This window comes from Nelumbo nucifera, chromosome 2 (genome assembly GCF_055504915.1).
Source record: "Nelumbo nucifera cultivar China Antique chromosome 2, China Antique-T2T, whole genome shotgun sequence".
NCBI classification, from domain to species: Eukaryota; Viridiplantae; Streptophyta; class Magnoliopsida; order Proteales; family Nelumbonaceae; genus Nelumbo; species Nelumbo nucifera.
The window spans coordinates 15,834,286-15,844,207 of NC_142650.1; the positions used below are offsets into that span (position 1 = coordinate 15,834,286).

The 9,922-nt window shown below is 38.6% G+C and overlaps 1 protein-coding gene across 1 annotated transcript; it reads left to right on the forward strand.

The window, feature by feature from the left end:
* The first annotated feature begins 3,007 nt into the window (after positions 1–3,007).
* Positions 3,008–6,942, forward strand: LOC104597068 (BTB/POZ domain-containing protein). The gene is made up of 4 exons (XM_010258460.3): positions 3,008–3,257; positions 3,404–3,509; positions 6,199–6,324; positions 6,725–6,942. The coding sequence occupies exons 1-3, from the start codon at positions 3,146–3,148 to the stop codon at positions 6,275–6,277; spliced, it is 297 nt and encodes a 98-aa protein (XP_010256762.1). The 5' UTR covers positions 3,008–3,145; the 3' UTR covers positions 6,278–6,324; positions 6,725–6,942.
* Positions 6,943–9,922: the final 2,980 nt, after the last annotated feature.

The following is a 9,922-nucleotide window of genomic DNA, read 5'->3' on the forward strand; positions in this document are numbered from 1 at the left end:
CAACTGCTACAAAATGCGAGAAACATTTCTTCTCCAAAAATCAGGTTACCCTTTTGGTCTGTATTGTTGTTTCCATCAAGAAAACTACCGTGGGTTGATAAATTCTGAGGACACGAATTGTTCGAGGATGCCCTATCCCCTAACAGTTCCAACTCATTAACCTCATTTGAGTTGGCAACCCGAGACACCAACCTAGGTTGCCTTACCCATTGTGTTTTGAGGGTCATTATTGTTGCTTTCTTCCTGAAGCTCCTTATTGCTCTCACCGATAGCCTGCTCTCCACTGCTAGTGATTCTTGCCTTTTGTCACTGCCCTATACAATGAAACTTTCTAATTACCCTATTACTAGGGCCAGCTCCATATTTTAAGATATGCACCTTCCTCTATTTTTGATTTGGTTGCCCATGGTCCTCCTCTGCCCAAGTCCTTTTCTTGGGATTCTTGATTTGTGTAAATTTCTGACCCTCTAAGTTCATTCCTGTTCTAGCCCCAGAAAACTGATTTATTATGGGTGAGTAAATATGTATCATGGGTCCCCCACCTTCTTTATTAGCCAATAGGTTAGGGAATTAGGATGACAATTCATCCACCTTGCCGTTAACCACGATCTTAACAGAATTTGATTCTCTTTAGCCCTCATCCATTATTGGGATCGTATCAGTCGTACTTCGGTGAAATTCCTTGCCTTTTGTAACTGACTCCTACACTCAGCCCTTCATGGCAGGAACCGTTACCTTGAAACCGTCACTAGGCCCCACCTCCTTCCACCATTCTCCTTCTTCCTTAACTGCCTATTTTCTACCTCCGGTTGTCTATTGAACCCTATTTTTCCATAATTGTTGTTTTACTATCATGACTGCACGCCTGGTTTCCTCGACTCACCAGGGTCCCCACTTACCTTGTATATACACCTTCCACATCTCTGCCTCACCATCTATTTCCTCAGCCTGACTTCCTTCTCCTTGATTCTCATTTATGCTACAACTCTTCAGATCATGTCCGAGTAGCCCACAAGTATAACAAAACTTTGGGAGTCTTTCAAATCTAAAATCAATCCACAGAGCTTCTTTTCCTTGCCTTATCAATTTATAACCACACTTTAAAGGCCTATGTATATGCATTTTAACTCTCACCCACATGAAGTTTTTCCACCTTCCATTCTTACCTGGTTTATGGACTGTAACCACTTCTCTTATCACCCCTCCAAATTCCCGGCCATACTTTCTATCATCTGTCGTAAGGGCAACCTATGGATTTGAACCCAGATGTAGTAGTAAGACATGTCCACTTTGTCAATGCTCACACTATGGTCATACTACTCCTTGAGTATAAGGTTATTCATGAATAACTAGGGTTGTCCATCCAATGCCCTCTGTCGATCTGTTGAACTTCCAAAACTAACAAGAAATTTATTCCCTGATAAACTACTCACCTTAATCGGTGCTACAGAACTCTAAGCCTGAGTTAGCATTGCCTCCAAGCCCTTCCCGTTAATAGTCTTCCTCACGAGCAGTAGCACCACAAACCCACATCCTTCCTTCTGCAATATCTGGGACAACAATATCATAACTAATTTCCTCATGAATGCTACCTCCTTCATCCGGTATCTCGAGGAGAGAGGGTTCACCTCCCACCCGCGGCTGCTCCATCATCACGTACAGGCCAGTTGAAAACTAAACCAGCTCCAAAGAAAACTGGGAAAAAACTTGTACCAAAACACCTTGTGTTTCAAACAAGAGAGAACTCCTGAGGAACCTCAGGAGAGCCTGTTTAGTAGAAACGGGTTTTCATTCGTATTCCTTTATACTTGTGTTTCATTCGTACTCTTTTATATGCCTCTGGTTCTATCAAATGTTAGCTACGTTTCATTTACTGTGGTATGACATCATGATTCTACTGGCTTCACAAAGAAATATTAACGAATGGGATTGCAAAAGATATGGGGTGGGTGTTGCCCCTAGCTATTAGCTTTTTCCACTAGTGTTTTCTATCATGAATCCCACCATGTATATGGTGAGTTGAAATCCACTACTACACACCCTACTACAAATCCTAGTGAAATTCAACATAAGGTAAAAGTATTTATCAATTTGGAGTGTGCCCACTTGAGAAGGAAATCATCACATTTAAACCTTTTTTCTTTCCCTCTCTCTACAACTACTTATACTCCCTCACTGGTTCACCCTCTTTTATCTTTCACTTTGAGAAAGGAAGAGGATGGTGATGCTATAGAAGAAGAAATGAGATGTGATACATTTTGGTGATCATCATTTTTGTAGTACATGGTGATGGGGTGGAAAGTGATGTAGATTTGGAGTGGTAGTTGGATTTGCAACTTGACCAAATGATTTATTGCTAGAACGTGTTTTTCAAGTTTTGCCTCCCACATTGATCTATTGAACTAGGGATGACCATTTTCCCCATCCTCGAGGGGATCCGACTTTCCCAATTCCATCGGAATTATTTTGGTGAGACGGGGATGGGGGCAGGGATTAATAGGAATTCTTGATTGGAATTGGATCAGGGATAGGGATTGATGTCCCTACCCCACCCTAACCCCGATTATATATATATATATTAAATGTTATTTATTTTAAATATATATTATTATATTACTTCTATACATCAAGATATATTCAAAACATTATTTATAATTTAAATTTTTTATTTATTTAAAAAATATTATTATCTAAAAAATTTTGAAATTTCAAATTCACGCCAAAAACCTATCACGTAAAATATCAAGGGATGGAGGAGAAATTTTATCCCAACAGATTTGGGGACGAGAATGGGATTAATTTGAAAATCGGGTCGGGGACGGGGAATATGATCCCCGCCACGAACCCGCCCCCGTTGGGACGGAGATAAATTGATCCCTTGTGGCCCAAGGTCCGGCCCTGTCCAATCAAAGTTAAACTTCTTGACGATTTTATCCTTGCAGTTTGCAAAAACGTTCCCAGGCTCGTTAGCTGTCAATTGGCATCTGGCAAGGCAGGAAAAGTACATTTGGGTTGCTTAGAAAGTTAGAAGTGTCAGGAATTTGGAGATTTTGATTCTGTTGGGTTGATGCAAGTTCGTTCATTTTCATTTCCCCTTCTGTCGGTTTTATCAGAGTAGAGAGATTCGTGGTCGTTGGTTGGGAAAATGAAGAAGGAAGAAACAGTGAAATTGATCAGCGCCGAGGGTTTCGAGTTCGTCATCGATAAGAAAGCCGCCATGGTTTCGCAGACTATTCGGAACATGCTTACTTCTCCAGGTCTCTCTTTTTCTCTCCCTCCTCCTCCTCCTCTCTCTCTCTCCCTCTCCCTCTCATGTATAATTGATGGCGTTTATGATCATATGGGAAGCGTTGTGGGTTCCGAGTAGGGCTTGTTTTTGTAACAAGGGTTTTCGGTTGGGCAGGTAGTTTCGCTGAAACCCAGCATGGAGAAGTTACCTTCCCGGAGATAAGTACTATTATATTGGAGAAGATCTGCCAGTATTTCTACTGGTCTTTGCAATTTGCCAGGTATCGATCTCTCTCTGTATTATTTATTTTATATATTTAGTTTATTTTTTCGTTTTTCTCATTGGGAAGATGATATATTCGTTTCTTGCTCCCGTTTCTTTTTGACGCGATGAGGAAATGATATCTGATTTGGGTAATTTGGCTCCTCGCCCTCTTTTTTTCTGGTCTTTCTTTTTTGTGATTTTCGTTTTGTATTTCCGTTTTGTGGTTTGCAAATTGCAAGAAAGAACACAAGTATTGATTTCGCCGCGATGGTATTCATTAAAACTGAGGACATCCAAATCCATGACTTGCTCATTGGAGAAAAGCAATTTGAGAAATGATATCTGATTTTTATAATATGACTCTTCGCCCTCCTTTTTTTTTTTAATTTTTACTTTTAATGGTTTGCAAAGAGTATTGATTTCACGTCGTCGTTAGTATTAAGATTTGTTAAATCCTCTTTAATTCAGTTGGGGAAAGTAATTTTGCCAAACAGTATATAGGTGAAACTATAACTAGAGTACTGGAAATCAGATTCCAATATATGGTAAGTTGAAATTTTGTGCTGGAAGGGGAAATGGGTGAATGTGATAGATTTGGGATACTTGTGTTAAGATAATAAAGTCGGGTTGTGTGGGTAGTTTCTATCAATCAGCTGGCCATTTTGGTTTACCACTGCTATGGAAGATCAAAGGAGCATAGAACAAACATAAAAGCACTCTCTCTCTCTCTCTCTCTCTCTGTATATATATATATATATATATATATATATATATATATATATTATTGATAAGAGTTACATAAAAGCACTCTATATGTGTCTTGAGCACCTCAGAACTCGAACTCACCCCTAAATGAAAGCTCAAACCCAAGAGGACCAAAGGATCATTTAGACCTACACTGAGGATGGTAGATATCAATTTTGCTTGAGATGTATTAGTAGTTTGGGGGGATCACTACCATTTTTCTAAAGGTGAAAAGAGTTGAAGTGGTATAAGGTGTGAGGTCTTGAGAGACCTACACTGAGAATGGAAAAGCATTAGTATTACTTAATATCTAATAATACTTTGGGGATTACTATCATTCCCTAAAGGTGAAAAGACACCAAGGATGTATAAGGTTTCAGGTCCTAAAAGGGTGATAGACACCTGCTTATTGTGATCTCTGGGATGCAGAGAAGGCTAACAAACTCCTTCATGATGATAGAATGCAAAGGTGTGAAGATCCTAGGAACCCATTTCTAAGTTTGACATATTGGGAAGTGTTATTTATCTGTTGGTCTATACGAAGATAATATTCCTGCAAGAAGGCTATTGAAGTATCATGAGCCAGCTATGAAGATTAGTTGATGGTTTCATGAAGTTGAGGGGAGCTCTATAGAAATATTGCATTATGTTACAGAAGCTGGTGCCTCAGCATCTATGCTTTATTGTCTTATTGCAAGTAATTTCTAGAAAGACTAATGCCATAGCAAATGATTTAATGGAGAGTAGGCACTTAGAAACTATGCTATTTTGTGGAATGACATTGCCTATTAGTTCTTTTTTTTTTTACTTTAGTTTTGAATTTGATTTATTTTTCTTCTTTTTTTCATTTTCAATAAATTTATCATAGATTGTTACCCCCCCCCCGAAGAGAAAAAAAGAAAAAGAAAAAGAGGAAGGTAGTAATAATAGAAAAATGAACACAAAAGGAAGAAAAGAAACCCTGTCTGCTGTCTCAATTCCAATGCCAAATGTGAGAAAGCCAAGGAATGTGAAAACATGAAGGACACCAGGCCACCAGGGATGTTACCAGTTGGCACTGATGCTCATTATATGATTTATTGTTAGAATCAATGTTGCTTTGAAGAAACTTTGTTCCAAATGAGCACAATTAGCAATTTTGGGAGAGTAGCTACTTGGATGTAGAGAGGGTAAGCTTCTTTATTTTCCTTTTTTGAAAGGTAAAGTATGGAACTAAGAATAAGCTTCTTTATAACGAGGGTTTTTGGCTCCAGAGGTAGTTTTGCTGAAACCCAGCATGGAGAGGGTCATCTTCCCATAGATAAGTACTACTATATTGGATAAGATCTGTCAGTATTTCTTTGCAATTATGCATCAGATACACTGACTCTGAAGCATACAAACAACCTTTTTTCTTTTGAAGGTAAAGTAAAACATGAAATCATGTGAGTTGCTCAAGTCATTTGATGTGTATGTTTGATGGGTCAAAGGGTAGTGTACACATCAGTATGCTTCAACCCTGCAGCATGTACACTGGCTATCTAACCTCCATTTATATATAAAAAAGGGAAAAGCACCAATCCAGAAAACCCGGTAGGGAGGGGGAGAGAGAGAGAGAGCAAAAGAATTCTTGTTGATTAAGCTTGTGTAATATATGATATATATTGGTGAAGCTTAGATTCACAGTGGAACTTACACAGACCAATAAATATTATGTTTTTTTCTGTATAAATATCTTAAAGCCCTAATATAGAAGCATCACTATCATACCTAATGTAAGTTTCTAACCATTTAACTGAACTATTGGCATTTTCATTTGTCAAGTTGAAAATGTTAATTTTGGAAAGAAACATTGCTTAATTGTGGTGGCAATTCTATGATGAGTATGAGAAGTATCATTATTTTCTTTTATCTCCCCCCCCCCGGCTATCTTTATGAACTTGGAATTTTCTTCTCATACTGTCATGTTACTTTGTTGGCAGTGGAAAGGAGACTGAGTTCCACATTGAGCCTGAATTGTCGTTAGAGTTGATGATGGCCGCCAACTATCTTCACACTTGACTGTCTTGATTCTACTTTCACTTCTAGGGCATCAAGCATTGTAATTTGTAAGTCTTACCTCATGATCCGTTTAAAACCCCCTCCCCCTCTAAATTTGTTGCTCCTGTAACCCTGAGGTTTATCGTGGTTGCACGTTGGACCATATGCAACATTATAGAATCAAACCCTGCTTCTCTAGTCAGGGTTAGGCTCAAAGGTAAGGCTCATTCTATGGGGTGCACATGCGTCTTGTCTGAATCCAGGCGCAATTGTACACACCCAGGTGCAATTAATCTTGAATTTGATGCTAATAGGTAATTTACTATATTTTGCACATGCATCTTGTCTGAATCCAGGCGCAATTGTACACACCCAGGTGCAATTAATCTTGAATTTGATGCTAATAGGTAATTTACTATATTTTGCATGTTAAAACTTATGTTAAATTACCCCTCTCTGTATGTGCAGGGGTAAGTCTGCGTACATCTATCCCTCCCCAGACCCCACATTGGCGGGATTCTCATTCACTGTGGCTGCTCTTATGCTTAAAACTTAAACTGTTTAGCCTACATAGGACTTCAACTAAGGCTACAAATTTGTCTTAGTAAACACCTTTCTGTACCCAACTAATACGTTTGTTGTAATTGTTTTCTAAAAGAATTTAGATTTGCATATGTTAGAGAGCATTGGTTGCTGATGTCCTTAAGGCTGCGTTTGGAATCGGTGTAAAATGTCATCAGTGTAAACACTGAACCAGAAAGTGATTGTTACTTTTTTGAAAATAGTGATGGGTGAAAGAGTGTAAAGTTTTACATCGATAGAATTGATGTAGTTTTTATATCGATGATTGATGTAAAACTTCAGAGTTGATGAGGTTTTACATCGATTATCAACGTAAAACTACACTATTCAAACACACAAAATTGAACCAAAGTGTAGTTTTATGTTGATAATAATTACATTCTCATTTCAAACACATACAAAACCGATGTAAAATTTATATTGGTTCTTGATTTGCATCGCATTCAAATGCAACTTTGTTCCATATCGTATGCTTTGTCTGTTCAAGAGGAATGAAGGCATAGATAGTATACTGCAACTGGAGGCGCATGGAGGGTGGTTTTCATGCTCTCTGGTTGTGGTCAATACATGCTTATGGGTTTTGAGACGCGTGGATCAAAGGTTGGGTTTAACGCGTTGGTACCACCTGTTTGTTTCTCTCCGTATATGCTTTGTAACTGTGGAGTTAGGCAGTTACATTCTTTTGGGTGCAAGAACGTGATTTTTTGCTCACGCAGAAATATCGATCAATACTTTGAGGAGCATTCTAGGCTCTAGGGAATCTGAAGAGATGCTTACCAAGTTTAATACTTTCGGTACTTTATTCTTGCAAGGTGCAATCAATCAGTACTTATCTTGTTTGATAGTCCAATAAACAACCAATGTGGTATTCGACAACCTGTTTTGGTTTTTGAAAATAAAAAATAATTGTTTTTGCTAACCTGAAACCAACCATGTTGTTGGTGTTGTTGAACACCCCCTATATTAACTATAAATTCATATATATTGTTCCAGGCTTCCAGCCAAGTGGGCGGAGGGGCATACTGCTCTACCGACCACCAAATCTCTTGGGCCTCTTGGGAAGCAACAGAGTATTAGAGGATCTAGGAAATTAGGAACATATACAAACGTTATATACTCAAACAACAACGACAAAACTTAAACCTAGCTCTAATATCATAAAAAGTGTCCAAACGAAAACACGGAATAGTTTGATCTTTAGCAAAGCATAAGACCTGCAAAATAGCTCTAAATTCCAATTCAACACTGTCCTTCACCAGTCCTAAAAGCCCACTTACAGCTAAGGGTGCCAATGGACCGGTTTTGGATTGGATTCCGCCCAGTCCAAAATGAATTTGGATGGACCAATAAGACATATTGGATTAGACCTGGTCTGTCCGTAATAAATTTTTATTGGATTGGATTAAGCCAATATCTAGTCTATTGATATAAGATAAGAAACATGGGTGTTAATGGACCAGATTTGGGTTGAAATCAATCTAAATCAAAACGAATTTGAACAGATTGGATGGTCCAGACATTGAATTGGACCAGTCCAAAATATTCATTGGATTGGATTGGACCTGGGCCATTTATAATTGATTCACATTGGACTGGACCGGATTGGACCAAATCCAGTCCAATTGACATCCCTACTTACAGCTATTAAAAAAAGACTCCGGATCTCCTGCCCACGTCTACCCACAACACACTACCCTCTTGAATTGGGAACATCTCCCCCTGCATAATACTATGTAGGAGGATGAGATGTTCTCCATGTGTGACTGCAATGTTATGTGGGTAGACGTAGGCAGAGTTTGTGTGGACAAGAGATCTGGACTCTTAAAAAAAAAATCCTGTTGCTAAACACACAAAATCCATAACAACCTACGTTATCATCTCTCATTCTTCTGTGAGGCATACCCTTCAAATAAACATAGTGGACTCCTGAGACTAAAATATGTTCCAACAAAATATGCCCTTCAAATAAATCCCTACGTTATCATCTCCTGCTAACAAAATATGTTCCAATACCTTATCAACATGATCTGACTCCATACATTTCACATATGGTGGTACCACTTTATGGTGGGTCCCAGCCTCATGGTGATATGTGTGGTATCAGATATAATGGTCCCACTGTTCAACAAGCTGTGGAACCAATAGTAACATTCTACATCAGTAAAATATATGGGGCCCATAACCATTCAACCACTCACTGTGGTCTGCATGTATTTTGTCATTGATGTAAGGCATTATCATTGGTTCCACGGTCTTCTGCACAGACCTAGGGGTGCCAATTGGACCGGATTTGGTCCAATCTGATCCGGTCCAATGTGTGTCCATTATAAATGGACCAGGTCCAATCCAATCCAATGAATGTTTTGGACCATTGGACCGGTTCAATTCAATGTCTGGACCGTCCAATCTGTTCAAATTCATTTTGATTTAGATTGGTTTCAACCCAAACCTGGTCCATTGACACATATATTCTTATCTTATATTAATGGACCAAATATTGGCTTAATCTAATATAAATTTGTTACAGACAAGCCAGGCCCAGTCCAATCTAATAAATATTTTGGACTGGATTGGTCCAATCTAATGTCTTATTTGTCCATCCAATCCGTCCAAATTAATTTTGGACTGGACGGGGTTCAATCCAAAACCGGTCCATTGACACCCTTACCCACAGCCAAAGCATTGAGCTTATCCAAATTCCAGATTTTGGTAGGGTATTTAAATGTGTTTTGTTGGCATGAGATCCCAACTCAAAACTTTAGGCCCAAGACAAAGTTGAGATATGTTAGACTCAATACCTGACCTCTAATGACTGGATATAATCTGAGAGACCTGAGTAAGAACCAACTCACAATATCAACTAGAAGAATTAAAAAGAAGCTCATTTCTGTATCAGATACAATAAAAAGCCACAAATATCCAACTTAAAAAGAATTCACAATCAAACTTACCATTGAACAAGCTGATAGCAAACCAAACAAACTCGAGCAAAGTTTGAAATTGACCTCTGCCACAATGGAAAAGCTCAGAGAACTAAGCAAACAAATTAGCCCTTGCAAAAGGAGAGTAAAATAAAAAGATAAA